This window comes from Drosophila innubila (genome assembly GCF_004354385.1).
Source record: "Drosophila innubila isolate TH190305 chromosome 2R unlocalized genomic scaffold, UK_Dinn_1.0 1_C_2R, whole genome shotgun sequence".
In the NCBI taxonomy this organism is placed as follows: Eukaryota; Metazoa; Arthropoda; class Insecta; order Diptera; family Drosophilidae; genus Drosophila; species Drosophila innubila.
In genome coordinates, this window is record NW_022995374.1 from 5,894,379 (window position 1) to 5,914,956 (window position 20,578).

A 20,578-nucleotide genomic window follows, 5' to 3' on the forward strand; every position below is an offset into this window, starting at 1 on the left:
CGTGAGACAAAATGACCAAAATTATGATTTTTTGGCTTATTTTATTGTGCGCATTGGCGAAAATTACAAAAACTCGTGTTTACGTATTGAATAAATGATAAATCTTTACAATCGACAAAAAATAAAAAATTCTAGTTTCATACAAAAAGTTAGTTCACGATCGATTTTAATAATTTGAACAATATGATATTATTAATGATAGTATTCCGATCTTGATATATGTCTGTCTCTTATACACATCTAGATGTGTATAAGAGACAGGATATATGTTGGTCAGAATGTCAGTAGCATAATATCACTTATATACGATCAGTTTGGCCAGATATTTTGGAAAAATCAGCGTTTTTATAAAAAAAGTGTCTTTTAGACTGATAATTCCTATTATTTCTATATGATATAGTTGTCCGATTTGGATGAAATTTTGCCAACACGTTACGGGCTAAGCAAATAACGCCGAACCTGTAAGTTTGGTCATGATAGCTGAAAACAAAAATTTACATATCGCAGAATCCGAAATAAAGGCGGGATCACGCCCATTTTTTTAGGCCATTTGCGTATTGATATCATAAGCCCAATGCAAAAAACTAGACCAAAATATCTTCATTCGTTTTCGAGTTATTAATTTATTCCTAAAAAATCGTCATCCGGACCATAGTGCAATAGCAGGCAATTGAGAAATTGAGAAGAGAAAAATATGCTGCCTACTTTTGGGCATCAATGTTAATGTATTTCCGCATTGCACTATGGTCCGGATGACGATTATTTTGGAAAAAAGTCGTTTCTTAAAGTTGTTTAAATTAAAGTTTTTTTTATGGCGATGCATTCAAAATACTTCCACTTCAAATGTTGCATAACCAAAATTTTCACATTTTCCACCACTGTTTAGCAATCAGCTGTGAAACAGAGTTGATTTAAACGAAGTGCACATGAAGCTCTTATTGCAATTTTGTAGGTAAAATTTAATTACTTGGTGGCACTAGCTAAGAAGCTTTTAAAAAAAATTTATCATGGATTATATTCATTATGGCTTGTACTTTGCGTTTATTTATCTCTATTGTTAAAAATCAAAGTGCAATGTTTAGTTTCTTGTAATTTAAAAATTGACTTGTTAAAAATTTTATTGATGAAATTTTAACTTTGAAAGCCGTAACTAATTTTGCTAGCATATGCTAGCAATGCGACTATATGCATTTTGTAGAGAAATCAATTCTGAATTTGTACTATTAAGCTCAAGTTGCGCAATTTTGCGCATTTTTCACAATTTCACTTTATTTCAGCTTACCTCACGTTATAAAATGCGTATTCTTTTAAAGTAAGGCGACAACACGTGAGACAAAATGACCAAAATTATGATTTTTTGGCTTATTTTATTGTGCGCATTGGCGAAAATTACAAAAACTCGTGTTTACGTATTGAATAAATGATAAATCTTTACAATCGACAAAAAATAAAAAATTCTAGTTTCATACAAAAAGTTAGTTCACGATCGATTTTAATAATTTGAACAATATGATATTATTAATGATAGTATTCCGATCTTGATATATGTTGGTCAGAATGTCAGTAGCATAATATCACTTATATACGATCAGTTTGGCCAGATATTTTGGAAAAATCAGCGTTTTTATAAAAAAAGTGTCTTTTAGACTGATAATTCCTATTATTTCTATATGATATAGTTGTCCGATTTGGATGAAATTTTGCCAACACGTTACGGGCTAAGTAACACGCCGAACCTGTAAGTTTGGTCATGATAGCTTGAAAAACAAAAAATTTACATATCGCAGAATCCGAAATAAAGGCGGGATCACGCCCATTTTTTTAGGCCATTTGCGTATTGATATCATAAGCCCAATGCAAAAAACTAGACCAAAATATCTTCATTCGTTTTCGAGTTATTAATTTATTCCTAAAAAATCGTCATCCGGACCATAGTGCATTGGGGCTTGCCAAAACTTGTTGCCTACTTTTGGGGTTCATCTTTAATGTATTTTCAATTTGGATTTGATTTGATTTTATGAACTTCCGTGGTTGCCAACTTCTCAACATAATATAATTTCCAATTGTCGTAAATCTGCTTGGAAAATCTCTATCATATTTGGCAAACATGCATTGCATTAAGCCATATTTTTATTGAGCCAATAAATAACAGATTTCGCACATACATGTTTTTTCTTCTCACGTTGTGTTTGTTTTCGCTTTTGTTGCTCGTATCCTGATGGATTTATGCGAGCAGGGCTAAAAGCAAATCCTCAGCTTGTTAGCACCATCGACGTTCACATCCCCTCAAGCACTCACGTAGCTGCAGCGCGTGCCACAAAGCTGCACGTGCCACCGTATTCAAGCGGAACGGGAAACCGTTAATGGCCAGACAATAAAACGCAACACTTGTTGGCAACGGACCCAGATTCTGCTTTAAATGGCCGGCCATCAAGACGGGATAAGGCCAAAAATCTGGCACAGGTGAGGGGAGTCGACAAACGAGGCAACAAAGCGGAATAAAGTGGCTGAAAATTGTGATGTTTGTCTAGACACAGAAACGATTCATAGCTCAGCGTATTCTTACTTACGTAACATTTAAACCCTTGCTTAAACTCATCGCTGACCTTTGACCGGTGTAAAAAATGCTTTCGTTTTTCACGCCATCCGCCATCAAATTTGATTGCCGCCAGCGGATGCATAAAAGCAAAAACACTTGCCTCAGACCTATGAACCTATTTGTACTGTAGCTACAACCGGTATATGGTGCCTAGGGGAGTCGTAGGAGCATTCATATATTTACAGCATTTACTTAGGATACTATCTATTTGAATATATGCTTATTTTGTATAGTTTACTTGCATAGTATTTTATTTTATTAAAGTAAAATTTAATTTCATTTTCCTGATATTTTCCATTCATATAAATATGATAAAATTATAAAAAATAAAAAAATAATTGTTTTAACTTTTATTAACAAAATTTAAATAGTATATATAGTATATATATATAAGAAAATTGGTTGTTAGTCCGTTGTCAAAGTCAAAAATATATATTTATTTTAATATTGAAAAAGAAAATAATTTAAAATTTGGAGTTGAGATTTTAAAATTAATATTATAATACATTATATGTACGTGATTTTTATTCTAAAACGTATACGTAATATATTTATTTCTATACAAAAAACCAGCAAATTGCATTAAAATGCCTATGAACATAATTCAAGCTCAGCTCTGCAGTCTCATTTTAATCAAAGAGGCGTAAAAATAAGTACATATAGTACATATAGACCAACAGTGTTGCAAGGGGCTTACGCGTCGTATGCGTAACATTTGCTCATGAATTTTTCAATGCGTCGCGACCTCATTGTCTGGCCGTGTCCTGTTTATGCATATAAAATTTAATGAGCGACAATAATGAGAGCTGGCACAGAGCAGCAACGGCTAAAAATACCAATCAAGTTGGCCTTTTGTTACGTGCTGGCCATGTCGCTTTATATTGTTTTCAACGGCACTTGTTAATGAAAACGTCTTTAATGCAAGCGGAAACTGTGCAAGCGTGTCACAAGCAGACACTTGGCCAATTGCCGCTTCAATCTTTGGCCAGAAAGTGCAGCTATTAAATGTGTTGTCGAGTAACATAAATGTTGCTGACTAAATGAGAGAACAATGCAGCATTGTGGCATCTGAAAGCAGCAACCGGAAATTGCAGACACTTTCCCGCAGATGGAGGCAGGACAAACTTGAGGTTCAAGTTTTGTCGCATTCCCCATTCCAACGGTACTCATTCAACCGCAGGAATTCGATTCCGAGTGTGTGTGTGAGTATGTCCTTTGTGTGTGTGTGTGTGTGCGCATGTTGTCGCCTTTGGCAAATCCATTGTGTGCAATCGCACGAGATTAGATACAATCTTCTATAATAGCATGTACGATAGCTTTGGGAACAGGGAACAGGAAACAGGGAACTGGGGTAACTGGGGCAACTAAAGGGCACTGCGCAGGAAGAGAGGGTATTGACAAGGAAGCAGCTACAAATAAGCAAACGTTATAGTACATTATCCCGACAACGTACATTTCCCACAAATCCATTCGATCTGCTTGTGTTTGTGCGTGCATTTTATTTGTCCATCCACAGCTGTGTCCTTTTTATACCCAATTGTCCTGCAAACGCCTCAAGAGAGAAACAGGGAGGCAGAGTATCAGTGAGTCCATCAAATTAAACACCAGTCGAGTCAGAAGTCGATGAAAGTCGAGCACTCTTTTGGTATTTCTAACTCGACTAGTCATTTTTTATGCTCCTTTGAATGCCTATCAGTTATTAAAGGGTATCTGTGAGGCGAACATGCTCTTCTCGAAATGGTTAAGAGAAGTATCGTCCAGTATCCATTTGAACAGCAGTCTAGACGAGCTGACCAAGTTCAGCTGTTTTTTCGTATTTCTCTCTACATGTAAATCTGCTCATTTATCCGCTTTTTAGTAGATACGAATATGTTAAAAAAATGAAAGCACTCTTACAAATATTGCCAGCTTGCTGAAGTCAAAACTGTCGTTTAATTTAACATATTTTTAGTACTTTTTTTTATTTTCAGCTGTCTATTCTCTTAAACAAATCGAAACTTTCATTTAGTAGCAGTTTTTTATATTTCATAGAGTATCTGTCAGGCGAGCAAACTTCATTTGGGCATTTTTGCTTAGCTTTGTTTTTGCGTCAGCCAACGGCATTTGTTCTAATGTCTCTTTTATTTTTGCGTTGATTTGGCCAAGCTGAATATATTTTATGATGCGAGTTGGACATTCATCAAGTTGTGAGTGCCATAAACGAGATTGTCAGATGAACACATTTCAACTGCACGAATATGTATGTGTGTGTGTGTGCTTGAATGTTGTGTTTAGGGGTGTGGTGGTTGTTTTGTCTGTTGCCGAGCTGTCAAAATAAATTTGCATTTGCGGCCAATGAATTGTGTCGGACATTTTGTTGTCCCCCCTCCTCCTGTTGCGTCTAATTGAAATCAAATATGCAATTAGCACTCATATTTTCAGTTTAATTTAAATTTTTGGGTTTTCTTCTACACTTATCTCTTTTTTATTTGCCTTGTCAGTTTCAGCTTATTTATGAGGCAATTAAGCGCTTGGTAATTTTAATTCTATGCCTAATTTTTTTTGGTTCCTTTCGCTGCGAAAGCAATTTGCCAAATTGCGGCTTTAAATTGAAATGTGTATGTTATGTTCTTTGAGCCGCAATTGCAGCTGGCTAAAAGCAAACTGGGCCAATGGGACCGCGAATTGTCTATCAGCAAGGAAATGAGCTTTAGGCATGTGCAGGAATAATCTTGTCGGCGGCTGCTCTAATTTACGAGCTAGGCGGCATAAACAGAGACAGAAACAAAAACAACAAGAGAGACAACAACAAACGGCAACAAAAACAGCTAGAGTTACAGCAAAAAGGCGTCAAACAAAAGGCAAAAAAAAAAAAATTATGAGGCGTTGCACACAGTGAAATATAAAAATAGAACAACCTCACAGGACTAAAAAATATGTGACGCAAAATATTTCGACTAAAAATGTTGAAAGAAATGCTTTAAAATTATTCAAATTTATTTTAATATGAAATATCAAATAATATTTCACATGAAATATTAAAATAAATAGCTATTTTCTCTTTTAATAATTGCGAAATTCCGTCTCAAAAGCTATTTTAATTTTGTGATTTAATTATTCATAACATTAGTTTTTGCTATAAAACCACTTTAAAATTGTTATTTATTTATTCTGCTTTATGCATAAATAAATGTTAAGTATTTACTCTGAACTATGATTAGTTATTCGGCCTAATACATAATGTAATATGGACTATTAAAAATGAAACCTTTTCGTCGGAAGCTTTTGCACATTTGAAGAAAAACCATTTCCGCTTGGGCGCTTACTTCTCTCGCTCACTGTCTGCACGCTTCGCTTGGCACAGCATCTACATATTTATTATCTGTTTACGTGCGTATGTGTGTGAGGGTGTGTTTGTATGTTTGTGTGTGTGAGTGTTTTTATGCCATGCATTAATGTAACGATGCATCATTTATGCCATTTATTATCAGCACATAAATGCAAGATTTGGGTCCTGCTGACTCAAAAGGTTGGGCCACAACGCCCCTCCACCGGCCACGCCTTTAATTTCTATGATGGCCTACCTTTTTGTCTTTGCCAGCCACGTACACAAATTGGCCCAAACCACACACACACACACACACACACACACACACAGTTTCCCTTACCAAAGTTACCACAGTTACCAAACCAAACCGTCAGTCAGTCAGTTTTTGTTGTTGTGCCTATTTTGTTGGCCAACTTTTTGCAAGCTAATGAATTTTTATAGCACTGTGGGTCATGTTATGTTAGTATGGCCAGAAGCAACAATGAAGCAGGCAGTCAGGCCTATAGAAAAAGCGCCTTGACATTTACTCTGGCAGAAAATGCAATTTTCGTGCCGTTGACTTTATGGCGCTTTAAACTGTTGCCCTTTGGGTCATTTTGGCTAGAGCTTTGTTGCCCAATGCAATTAACACACACACACACACACATATATATATATATATACACTGAGAAAAAAAAGTTCTAAGATCAAGGTATTGGTATCAAAACTTAGAATTTTCGTCTAAAAAATGCGTCCAGAATATGAAATTTTAAGAACATTTCAAATAAGACCAAGTTCTTATTTTAAGAATAAATTTTCTTTAAATTAAAATAAAAAAATAAAATAAATAATATATATTTTTATATTTATAATTTTTCTTATTTTTAAATTTTGATTTAATTACATTTTATTCTGTTTTAGTAATTTTATAAATGTTATTTTAATTTGTTACGAGTGGGACTCGAACAACATATTTTAGATGATTGTTCTTGATTTTAAAAGTTGATCTTTTTTTCAGTGTATTCTATATATATAGAAAATACAGTGTTGTCACACACACGCACACACTTCATTCCTTTTATGAAAATTCGTATTTTTTTAGACATTTTGTGGCCTTGTAGGATACGCAATAGACTTGTTAAAATGTGGTCTGATTATGATGTTTAGATTTGTAAAAGATACTCGAATTTCAATCTTATAGACAACTTGCCAAAATGCAGCAGCAGCTGAAGTAGCAGCAGCAATGAGCAACAACAACGTGCCACACGGCAACGACATCATCAACAACAACAATAAGAACAACAACAACGACAATGAAATCATTGGGGATTCATTGAGCAGCAGCGTTAATGACACCGCTTGGACGCAGAGCAATCTGGATGAGATCAATCAAAGCGTCGAGCTGCACTGTATGGTGCAGCAACATCTTGAGGCATCAACGTACGGCAATGCCACCGACCATTGCAACTCGCAATTCGACTCGATTCTTTGCTGGCCACGCACAGCACGTGGCACGTTGGCCGTGCTACAATGCATGGATGAATTGCAGGGTATACACTACGACAACAGCAGTAAGTAGTGAACTTTGACCTTTCGTCTTGATTTACTTATTTATACTAAAGTATTTATTTTGGTATTTATTAAGAAAAGCAGTTAACATACAAAATATTTCACATTAAAATTAAATTTACATTTTATTTATTTGATTTTAATTTATAAAATTTATAAAATAATCAATATTTTATAAGCTTTTTTTTTTGTTTTTGCTAAAAAATAATGATTATTTCTAGATTGTTAATTTTATTGTTCAAAAATAATCACTATTTTATGTGTAAAAAAATAAATATCATAAATTTTATGGTGAAATTACATAGATTACCCTTTAAGAAAATTGTGTTATATTTCACGCTATATTAAAGTTACTAGACAACAAAAAAAACTATATTTACCGTCGCTGAAATTAAAACTTATGAATTACAAGGATAGAAAATAAAAAACAAAATCAACAATAATAATAATTTCTTTTTTTTTTTTTGAAAGTCTCAGCATGAAAATAATTGGCTGTTTGCTAAGAAATTGTAATTGCATATTAAACTAGTTCGTATTATTGATTTTTGCGCTTGAAATGTTGGCCCCTAATTAAAAAAGTGTGTAGTAATAAATTACTAAATTCCGCTGCTATTCTTATTATCATTCGTTTATAAGTAAGACACGTTTCGCTCTCAAGTGTTTATTCTCTTGTCCTCTCTCTCTCAATGTGCAGAGAATGCCACACGCTTCTGCAATTACAATGGCAGCTGGGAGCAGTATACGAACTACGATGCCTGCGCCCATCTCCCCGCCCCGGAGACGGTGGGGGAGTTTGAGACTATTGTTGAATTACCGACAATTCTCTATTATATTGGCTATGCTTTGAGTCTCGTCTCGCTAACTTTAGCGCTGATTGTTTTCGCCTACTACAAGTGAGTGTGAAGTTGGTCATATATACTATACGTATCTGTTGTGCTGCTCTTATAACCAACTATGTTTCCTCCTCCTCTTTTGCTTCCTCTCCTTTCTCTATCTCTTAGAGAGTTGCGTTGTCTGCGCAACACCATCCATGCCAATTTGTTTTTCACGTACATCATGTCGGCTTTTTTCTGGATTCTGTTGCTGTCTGTGCAGGTGAGCGGTGTCCAGTTCACTTTATATCTATACCACATTTCAACTGCCACTTCCCTATTCCCTATTCCCTCTTCCGCCTCCTTTTCTTAGATCTCCATTCGCAGTGGATTGAGCAGCTGCATTGCTCTTGTCACGCTCTTTCACTTCTTCACGCTGACCAATTTCTTTTGGATGCTGGTCGAGGGTTTGTATCTATATATGCTGGTGGTCAAGACCTTCTCGGGCGATAACATACGCTTCAATATATACGCCTCAATTGGCTGGGGTAAGTTTGATGTGTGCCTCGTCTGCTTTTCGTATATGTATCTAATTAACTTACCACCCCTACAAAAAAAAAAAACTGAATCTGGCAGGCGGCCCAGCACTTTTTGTGGTTACCTGGGCGGTGGCAAAGGGACTGACGGTTAACTACAATACGGAGAAGGTAAGTAAGTAGAGATGAGAGAGTAGAGCTGCCTCATTAAAGTTTCATTCGCGCTTAGTATGACATCAACTGTCCCTGGATGGAGGAGACAAATGTCGACTGGATATTCCAGGGTCCTGTTTGTGCTGTCCTCATTATCAATCTGACATTCCTGCTGCGCATCATGTGGGTGAGTTAGGCCTCTAGCCAGGTCAACATGTCAAGTCCGCGTGTGTCTCATCTTATCTTCATCATGATCATCATCATCATGCCATGCCATGCCAGGTGCTTATTACCAAACTCCGCTCGGCAAATACTGTGGAGACGCGTCAGTATCGAAAGGCGGCAAAGGCGCTGCTCGTTCTCATTCCGCTCTTTGGCATCACCTACTTGGTGGTGCTGGCAGGACCCTCCGAATCGGGACTAATGGGTCACATGTTTGCCGTTCTACGGGCCGTACTCCTCAGCACACAGGCAAGTCTCTTTTTTCTTCTGTTTGTTAACTCCTTTGTAGACCCTGTATTTAAAATTAACAAAGCGTCTGTTAGGTTTATCTAGTTATATCAGTGGTGTGCAAAGTGGGCTATGAAATACTTTTTTGATAGGAAAAAGTTGGATAAAGTAGGATAAAGTTGGATAAAGTAGGATAAAGTAGGATAGAGTAGGATAATGTAGGATAAAGTAGGATAAAGTAGGATAAAGTAGGAAAACGTAGGATAAAGTAGGCTATAAAATACTTTTTGATAGGAAAAAGTAGGCGAAAGTTGCATAAAGTAGGATACAGTAGGATAAAGTAGGGTAAAGTAGGATAAAGTAGGATAAAGTAGGATAAAGTAGGATAAAGTAGGATAATGTAGGATAAAGTAGGATAAAGTAGGCTATAAAATACTTTTTGATGGGAAAAAAAAATATAAAATACTTTTTGATGGGAAAAAGTATTTTATAACCTACTTTGAACACCACTGATATATATATATAGATTAAATTAACAGACTCTTTGTTAATTTGCTTGGAAAAAGATTTTATAGCCTACTTTATCCTACTTTTGGACATTACTGATCTATATAAATATTCCTAATCAGCATTAATAGTTTATTTCTGTTCGTCTGTATGAGCACATGGTCTACAAAGAGCTAGATGTACCAAATCCTTCATTATCGAAGTAGATCAAGCTTATTTTTCTAAATTAAAAATATTTTTATATCTGTACTAAAAGTTCCATCAAGTAATATATAGAAAAAGTACACGGCTTCTCACAGTCGGGCTTGCTCGACTGTAGCCTTTGCAACTTGTTTTTCTTGTTTCTTGTGTCGCTCTACAGTTGGCTAACAAATATTTACTCTGTTGCCTTGACAGGGCTTTTGGGTGTCGTTGTTCTACTGTTTTCTCAACTCGGAGGTGCGAAATGCGCTGCGACATCATGTATCCACCTGGCGCGACTCACGCAACATTCAACGCAATCAGAACCGACGGTGGGTCCACACTTCAAAGTAGTTAGTTCTCTCCTCTCAACAATCTCACTCACTCGATCTATATATGTATGATATATATGTATATGCATATACACACTCTTATTCTAAGTGCACTAGACAACAAACACTTAAAAACTATTTCCCAACTTGGCAGCTATACAACAAAAAGTTTCACCAAGGGCGGCGGCTCCCCGCGCGCTGAAAGCATGCGGTAAGTGAAAGTTGGCAAATGACATTTTTGGCATTAATTACAAACACCTGTGCAACTGTGCAGTTAGTTGCTCAAAAGTTTCCGTTAAGAAACAAACGTAGTTGTCAATTATTCTCATTTGCATACTTTTAAGTTTTCGTCCTGGTTTTCCATATTGCATTCAAATTTGACTTTAACTATTCTAAACTATTCTTAAAATTGTCAGTCAGTGCTAACTGAATTTTTGGCATAAAAGCAAGAATTGCAAATTAGAGTTGAGTCTAAAAAGATAAAAAAGATGATTTCAGATATACTTTTCATTAAAACATTGACATTTTTTCAAAAACTTTGATTTCTCATAACTTCATCAAAAATTAACCGATTTTCAAGCGGAATGCCATTTTCATCATGATTTGGCTTCAAAATTAATTCTGCATTTAAATTTGTAACATCTAAAAAATTTGATATTTTTTCGATTCTAAGCCATCCAGAATCCAATTTTGCATACCTACCCCTTGACATTTTTTCAAAAACTTTGATCTCTCATAACTTCATCAAAAATTAACCGATTTTCAAGCGAAATGCCATTTTGATCATGATTTAGCTTCAAAATTAATTCTGCATTTAAATTTGTAACATCTAAAAAATTTGATATTTTTTCGATTCTAAGCCATCCAGAATCCAATTTTGCATACCTACCCTTGACATTTTTTTCAAAACTTTGATCTCTCATAACTTCATCAAAATTAACTGATTTTCAAGCGGAATGCCATTTTGATCATGATTTGGCTTCAAAATTAATTCTGCATTTAAATTTGTAACATCTAAAAATTTGATATTTTTCGATTCTAAGCCATCCAGAATCCAATTTTGCATACCTACCCCTTGACATTTTTTCAAAAACTTTGATCTCTCATAACTTCATCAAAAATTAACCGATTTTCAAGCGGAATGCCATTTTGATCATGATTTGGCTTTAAAATTAGTTCTGCATTTAAATTTGTAACATCTAAAAAATTTGATATTTTTTCGATTCTAAGCCATCCAGAATCCAATTTTGCATAATTACCCCTTGACATTTTTTCAAAAACTTTGATCTCTCATAACTTCATCAAAACTTAACCGATTTTCAAGCGGAATGCCATTTTGATCATGATTTAGCTTCAAAATTAATTCTGCATTTAAATTTGTAACATCTAAAAAATTTGATATTTTTTCGATTCTAAGCCATCCAGAATCCAATTTTGCATACCTACGCCTTGACATTTTTTCAAAAACTTTGATCTCTCATAACTTCATCAAAAATTAACAGATTTTCAAGCGGAATGCCATTTTGATCATGATTTGACTTCAAAATTAATTCTGCATTTAAATTTGTAACATCTAAAAAATTTGATATTTTTTCGATTCTATGCCATCCAGAATCCAATTTTGCATATCTACCCCTTGACATTTTTTCAAAAACTTTGATCTCTCATAACTTCATAAAAAATTAACCGATTTTCAAGCGGAATGTCATTTTGATCATGATTTGGCTTCAAAATTAATTCTGCATTTAAATTTGTAACATCTAAAAAATTTGATATTTTTTCGATTCTAAGCCATCCAGAATCCAATTTTGCATACCTACCCCTTGACATTTTTTCAAAAACTTTGATCTCTCACAACTTTATCAAAAATTAACCGATTTTCAAGCGGAATGCCATTTTGATCATGATTTGGCTACAAAATTAATTCTGCATTTATATTTGTAACATCTAAAAAATTTGATATTTTTTCGATTCTAAGCCATCCAGAATCCAATTTTGCATACCAACCCCTTGACATTTTTTCAAAAACTTTGATCTCTCATAACTTCATCAAAAATTAACCGATTTTCAAGCGGAATGCCATTTTGATCATGATTTGGCTTCAAAATTAATTCTGCATTTAAATTTGTTGATTTTGTTGATTTAACACCCAAGTTGCTATTTTATTAAGGTTAATTTTTATAACCAGCCCTTTGACCTCGTACTATGGACGCGGCAAGCGGGAGTCTTGTGTCTCTTCGGCCACAACAACAACACTGGTGGGACAACATGCACCGTTGACATTGCAACGCGGCTCGAACAATGCGTTGCACATGCTGCCCACGAACAGTAATCTAACGGGAACTGGCAGCACACTCAGTGTCCTGCCTCGGGCCATAAGTCCCCTAATGAAGGTAGCTCCGTTGTGAACAAAACTAATTGCAATTGCAAACAATTAATTCCTATCTACTCACAGCAGGGACTCGAGGAGAATTCTGTCTAATGTGATGGACATCAACAAATATACCCACACACATACACCCACACACACACACACATACAAGTGGAGAGTAGCTTAAATTTAGTCTCCTAGGCATTGGTATTTGATGGAACTGTAAATTGTACAACTAGTCGAAGATTTTAGCAAGAGCAACAAGCATCTTAAGAGACTGAACTGAAATATTTCATTTAAATTAATTTTCTTACCCACTTTCCCCTCTCCCTCCCTTTCTATTACGCAACTGAACTATTTGTAGTCTTAGCTAAATAATGTAAATGTGCTGTTTTTAACTGTTGAATGTTATTGAATGTTTCACCCATCGCATAAAGAAGCTACCTAATCTCTTATCTGTACATAAATATATAAGGCAAAATGTTACTAAAATTAATTATAATACATTCACACAAAACACTTGAAATTACTAATAAATGGGCTATTTACTTGAGTGTATGCAAATTTGTACGTTTATTATGCTCTTCTCCAGGCAATATTATCTATTTTTACTTTTTACAGCATTTTCTTAAAATTTCTCATTGAAATTTTAATTTCATTGTATTCATAAATTTGGAGGAGAAATTAAAATGAATAAAAATTGTGTTAACATCAAAGTAATTTGGTTGCACAGAGCAACAGCAAGGCAACAGTGACAACAGTAATGATAAAAAATATTTATATACCCTGTAAAAAATTTCAGACGCAGGGCATGATGAGTTTTTGTAATTTTTGTAACACATAAGTTGTTGTATTCAATATAAGCTGTTGATAGTTAAAACATTTTCATTTAAAAGTAAAATTAATTATTTTCATCCACTTTAACAGTATTTCGCAGGGTATCTCCTGGTGCAGCACTCACAATTTTATCATTCTTACTTATTTTAATTGCATTCTTTGCGAAGTTTGCCTTATGGTTCCGACAGCCATCAAAATGAATGCCTATTTTTCATAAGCCACGAAACAAGTTTCAAGTGCAACCCAACGCGGAACTGAAGATGCTCTTGAGGTCTTAAAAGAAGCTTTAGCACAAGTTTTCCAGCTTTGGGGGAAAATGCTTTTCTTCGCCAGATAATTAGGAATATTATTAATATTAAGAGTCATAGGTAGTCAAAGGTAAGTGAGTGAATAATCTGGCAATTAAGACTGGTTCCGGCACAGGTCTTTAAACTAAGATTATACATTTAAGTTGGTTCACTTAACGACATAGCGGTAGTTGGGCGAGAATTTCAAGTCTCGACTTGTCAACTGAGGCGAGCTGGATAAAACATTGCATAAAGTCAGGCGCCATAAAAATGCATTGCACTTACACAATAAAATTCCAGTGCCTATAAATATTGCATGAATGCAATGCAGCTCAACTCTGGGGAAAAAAAAAGCTAAAAATACTGTGACCGACTGAGAGATATCCATTAGTAACGGGTTTGTATTATTTCTTCAGAATATTAAAGAAGAAGGTAAATAAAATCTTGTATTCTACTTTTATATATTTTAAAGTTGACAGCTGTATTTCAAAAATACTATTTTTCGACAACTTGCTGAATGTTTTTACAGAATTTAATATTCACAGGGTAGGTTGGCAATGAAAATGAAATAAATGTGGGGAAGGGAAAGTGGTATGGAGGTGAAGGGTGGATTGTGGATGATGTGTACACAGTAGGTCGAGAATATGAATGCAAAGCACGAGATTGCCACTCGCATCAGCAGCATGAAGTGCATAAATGTTTAATGTATTTGTGTAAAATATGCACAGAATGCTTTTGCTGGCCAGTTTAGAGTTTCCTTGTTTTTTTTACCCAGCAACAGCATCAAAAGTTAACCGACAACATGGCGTATGAGCAATATGTGAACAGAGTGCGCGTATTTTACTAACTTGTCGGTACGAACTTACTCTAATCGGAATTTTGGGGCATTGCTACAGAGTCAGACCCCAAAGTACTTAAATGCCACAAAAACTACAGCAACAACAATAATCGTAACAGTTAAATAGGGCAGAGTATAAACATTTATTGTGTGGCCAAGTTGGTTTCGCATTCAAATGTGTTTCAGCATTTACAAAGTTTTTTTTATGCAAATTAGTTGCAATAAATAAAGATTTTGTATACAGTGCCACAAATGGCAAATTGAGTCATATGTTGGTTGCCCCGTCTTCAGCAGCGTCAAAAGTCGTTCCCAACTTGATGGAGCGCAAAACTTTTGGCACTTTTCAAGCGCGTCAATTGCAGCATTCGGGAATCACCAAGGACTCTTTTTAGCCACCTCCCCCCAAATGACGTGTGTGGCAAGGCGAGCGCAAAGATAACCGCAGGCAACAGGCAAACTGGCAAACTGGCAGCAACGCATTTGTGCCACAAAAATGCCAACGCAATTGTAACATTTTAATTAACCAAATTGCGCGCCTAAAAGTTGGCTAACATTCCCAGTATGAAATGAAACTCAATTAAAAGTCGCTTATACCCACAATTTGCTGCATGCCACTTACTTCCTGCCCCGGGCTGCTTGTTGCCTGTTTAAGGTCCAAATGTTTAAGCGCTTTAATTAACTGAAGCCCTGAAGAGCATAATTTAAGTAGTGGCATAATCAAAAGTTAAATTACCCTGAAGGTCAAACAAGTGGCAACCCACACAACATATTTATGCCACAAAAGCAGCAACAACAATGCCAACAATAGCAACAACATTGGACACTTGATTTCTGGAAGCAATTTCTATTTAACTTCATCAATCTTTAGGTGGTTACTTGCGTTTGTATTTTTTTATTTACTTAAATGTCTGAGATTACATTTTTAGAAATATATTTTCAAAGTCAAAAAAATTGTCCCAAATTTACTTCCAGTTTGAAAAAAAATTTATTAGGTTTAGCAATATTTCATATAATTAACAAATTCATTATAAATATATTTTAATAATTTTTATTCAATTTAAAAAATAATGAAATCAATTCAATAAATAATATATTTTGTCAAATCATTTTTTTAGACATTTTAATAGATGCTTGTTTTCAAGAACGCTGTTAGAGATTTGTAGAGAACACCTATATATGAATGTATATATATATTTATTTTGTTTTAAATAATTAATTTATTTTATTATTATTTTATAAAATAATTTTGACTTTTTTAATACACATATTTCTATATATTTTAATTTTTATAAATATTAAAGTTCTTTTTGCTTAATTTGGCGTGAAATTAAACTGTCCAAAATAATTACCATTTTTATAATTATTGTATAATATACAGATATTGGATTTCAAAAGCGTGACTTCAATTGGAATATTTAATTGCAATTGGAATATTTACTGTTTAATTAATGGTGGACCTCTCAAAACATTTATTTGTTGTTGTTGAAGTATATTAATAGACTGAACATAGGGGAAGTCCCTCCCTATAGAGTGTGCTTTGATTTATGGCATGTCCAAGTCAAATCCGTTTTAATTATGCTTGAATTCACATATCTATTAAAGTCTCGATGTGGGCAATACTTGTGCAGAGTTGTCAACTCATTTGGGGAATTCGCTTTAATCTCAAGCCACAAAATGAATTTCATCTGACGTTGTTCACGCTTCACTGGCTAGAAAATATGGCTTGGCCGCCAGAACAGGATGTGGCTGTCGACTCACCGACTCGTCGACTGGCCAAGGGCAGACATAGATTCCCTGAGGCGCTGCTCGTGTTCTAGTTAATTAAATATTTGCTCTTTGGCCGAAAGCTTGTCACAGCTGTCCTGAGATTTGTGGAGAAAGTTTCCGTTGAGTTGCAGTTCACCGTTGTCTCCGACTCGGCTGATGCTGACAGCTTGAAGCGTTGTCCGTTAGCGTTTAAAAAACAATTTCCGCTGTACAGGCTCCCCCTTTCCTTCTCCCCTTCTCCTTTCATCCTTGCCAGTCTTCTGCTTACCTACTTATATATATATGCAAATTGCAAGACGCAGCTGCCCCGTTGCAATATCTATGGCCCGCTTTAATTGAGAGCACTTGACCCAGATAATGGACTAAGGATTAACTTCTCCTCCATTCTTCACTTTCTTACAGTCTGTTTTACTATTGCAATTGCAATTTACTGCCTGTCATGCATACTAATTAATATGATAGCTTTCTTTTAATACGCCATTAGCGCCAGTGTTGTCGATTCATCGAGCTAAGCTCAAAGAAGTTGCTGCTTTTCACTGAATTCTGCAACATTTTATTACTTAAAGCGCAACAAAAGCAGCAGAAAAATCAATCAAAATAAAGTAGCAAAGCATTTGACAACACATCAATCGTTCACTTAATTGATTGCTTGCATTACACAGCAACAACAGCAGCAACAATAACGTCAATAATATTAGCAAAAGCAGCAATTATAACAAAAGCAACAGCATTGGTATAAGCAGCTTTATCAGCAGCAGCAATAAAAGCATCAGTACCAATAACTGAATCAAAATTGGTAGCAACAATAAAATCAGGAGTAGCAGCAACAACAGTTCAAGCTATGGCAACAACAGCAGTAACAATATGAATTTCCAATATCAGATATAGCAACAAGAAGCAGCAAAAGAAATTATACCAATAACTGCAGCAATAATATCAGTAAATCGGCAATAACAACATTAGAAATTATAGCAAAGCCAACGAAAACAACTTAACAAATATCAGCCATAACAACATTAAAAGCTACAGAAAAAAGAGCAGCAAGTAGAACATCAAAAGAAGCAACAGCAACAAAAGCAATAGCTACAATAGCTACTAAGACCATAGTAACAACAACAGCAACAAAAGGAACAGCAGCAATATCAGGGCATATCAGCAACTAAAGCAGCAAAAACAGCAATTTCTAAAACAACAGCAGTAGCAATAGTAGCAACCAAAGCAACAAGAGCAATTAAAATATTAGAAATAGCAGCAGCAACAACAACAAGAGAACTTACAGCAGCAATAACAACATCAAAGCCATTGTAATAACAACAGGAAGAACAGGAACAGCATTAACAGCAGCAATATAGGCAGTATCAGCAATATTGGCAACAGTACGTATAGCTGCAAAAAACTGTAGTAACAACATCAGCACAAACAACAACAGCAACAACAGAAACTATAAAAGCAACAGCAGCAGCAAAACGAGAAGAAACTACAGCAACAACAAAAGCAGCAATTTCATTTACTTAAGCTGATTTAAAATATAAAATTAAGTTCACCTTTACCGAGTTGCTCTAAAGAATGTGTTAATCAGCACATAAATAGCGCGTAATTAAGTAATTATAATTTAATTCATTGGGCTTCTGCAGCAGCCGCATAATTGAAGTGGTTGCTGGTGAAGTGGAGTGTTGACGCAAGACGAAATTCAATAAGTTTGTCGACAGTTTGTGGAGCAACTCAGGTGCTTCCCTTGCCACGGCAAAGACAACAGGAATTGACAGTATAATGCAACTGGGTGCAACATTTCAGTGCGGCACTCGTGGAACTCGTGGAACTTGCAATTTATTCATATTTCGTGCAGCTGCCACAGAGCGTGGATATCTAAGGGATACATAGTGCATAGGAATAAGAAGAGCATATTTATGGATAGCAGCTAACAGGTATATAAGTAATAGCACTGGGAAATTGCTAGAGGTAAAATGTGTAGCTTACGTTTCTCTGCGGCAAAGTTGTTAAACTTACGGAGCGGAAAAATGTTGCACGCAGCAAACTGACAAACTGGCGAGCTGACAAACTGGCGAACTGGCGAACTGGCAAACCTGGTTGCTTGCCCCACTAATTGGGCCATTAATAATGCGGCTTGTTTTTGATTTTTCATTGGGGCAACAAGTCACAATGTGTATCTACAAAAGTTTTCCGACTAAAATATTATTTTAGGCCTGTTGTGCGAGTATTCTACCAGCTACCAGTTCTCCAAACTCGGGCAGACCAGAGGCAGAAGAGGAATGGAGAAGCGGAGAGGGAAATTCGAACTTTTCTAAAGTACATACACTGATAAAAAAAATGTTCTAAAATCAAGATTTTGCTCTCAAAACTAAGAATTTTCATCTAAAAAATGCGTTGAGAATATGAAACACTTAAATTTAGAATGCACATTTTGGTTTTAAGAACATTTCAAATAAGACCAAGTTCTTGTTTTAAGAATAAATGTTTTTGAGCTTAAAATAAAAAAATAAAAAAAAACTAAAAGTGTTATTTAAATTTCAAATTTTCTTAATTTTGAATTATATAGATTTTATTTTGTCTAAGTAATTTTAAAAATGTTTTTTTTTAATTTTTTTCGAGTGGGATTCGAACCGGCGCCTACTGCTCTTCACAACTTAAGCGGTGTCTCTAACCAGAGCGCCACGGTGCAACAATTTGTTTTAAATAAAATAGTACATATTTATACTTTCCTAACAATTTAAAATATTTGTTCTTGTATTAAGAGCTTTGAATTTTTAGATTAATATTCTTAGTATTAGTAATATGGTCTTTAAAATGTTCTTATTTTAAGCACAAAACATTTAAAATGCATGTTCTTGGTTTTAGAAGTTGGTCTTTATTTTTCTTACTTTAAGGTCTTTATTTTTCAGTGTACACTGAGAGTCTGGCCAATGCCTTTTGAGGGTTGAATGTGCAAACCTTTTTGTGGCTGGATATGTTTTTGCGCTGCCACACACAAAAGGATCAACTTTAAAAAGTACGCTGACTAAAGCAAAGATAAAGAGAAATGTATATGAAGAGAATGGCAAGCAGAGCACAAAAAAGCAACAGAGTATGGGTAATATTCTTTTGATAAAGTTTATATTATGTTTTGCTGGTCATTTAATTGAATTTTTTGGGGTTACAAAACTCAAAGCTTAGACGCAAACGCGGACCTCAAAACTAAAACTTAAATATGACGCACTTTGTTGCAAGTTTAGCTGCAAGAGTGTGGCTTGAGCTTGCAACAACAACTTACATGCTGTTCAAACGAATGCCACAAATGTGTATGTCCTGGCCAAAGGTCAAGTGTGTGGTCATAAGAAATAAAAAAATGAAAACTTTTTAGCCTGGTCAACAGCTGCTGCCTTTACTTTGGTCTGTTTGTGCCACATTAGCAACGCCATTTGCACAAAGTACGAAAAAAGTAAGGAAAACTTTTTTGCCCGTTGCTGCGAGAAAAGTTAGTTTATAAGCATCAAAAGATACAAATGTTGTGCGCAATTTCCGGTTTCTTAAAACGTATTTTTTTTTACCTTTTACTTTAAGCCAATTTCGTACATTTACTTGCATACGGCCAAGGTAGCAACAAGTGTTGACATATACCGAAAATTTGCGAGAGAGAGAGTGAGAGAGAGAGAGTGAGAGAGAGATAGGTGAAGAGGGAGAGACTATGCTTCGACTTGAGTTTGACAGTCACTGAAAACTTTTGGTCTAAACTGAGTTGACAACTGCTGCTTTCACTTTAGGTACTGCTTCTCCTTCCCCCCTGCTTCTCTTCCTGCTGCTGCTGGCAACTTTGTGATGTTGTTGTTGTTGTTGTCTCTTGCGTAATTCAATAAGAACTGCTTAACTGAACGCTCAACGCTGACAGATGCTAATGGCGGTAATGCAATTTCAATTTCAGCTTAATATTATTAACGCCATCTTTTGGCGTCAATTAATACCTGCACATCAAAGCGCCTAGTATTCTTATTGACCAGGCCAAGGCAAACAAAGGGACAATGTCAACAGCAACTGAAATATACATTTAATTGTGTCTACT

At 35.3% G+C, this 20,578-nt stretch overlaps 1 protein-coding gene across 1 annotated transcript; it reads left to right on the plus strand.

Moving 5' to 3' along the window:
* The first annotated feature begins 8,281 nt into the window (after positions 1 to 8,281).
* LOC117784310 (diuretic hormone receptor) lies at positions 8,282 to 13,342 on the plus strand. The gene is made up of 10 exons (XM_034622009.1): positions 8,282 to 8,347; positions 8,456 to 8,549; positions 8,640 to 8,814; positions 8,903 to 8,973; positions 9,032 to 9,142; positions 9,238 to 9,426; positions 10,309 to 10,424; positions 10,579 to 10,635; positions 12,595 to 12,817; positions 12,880 to 13,342. Exons 2-10 carry the CDS (start codon positions 8,511 to 8,513, stop codon positions 12,904 to 12,906), a joined length of 1,008 nt encoding a protein of 335 aa, XP_034477900.1. The 5' UTR covers positions 8,282 to 8,347; positions 8,456 to 8,510; the 3' UTR covers positions 12,907 to 13,342.
* Positions 13,343 to 20,578: the final 7,236 nt, after the last annotated feature.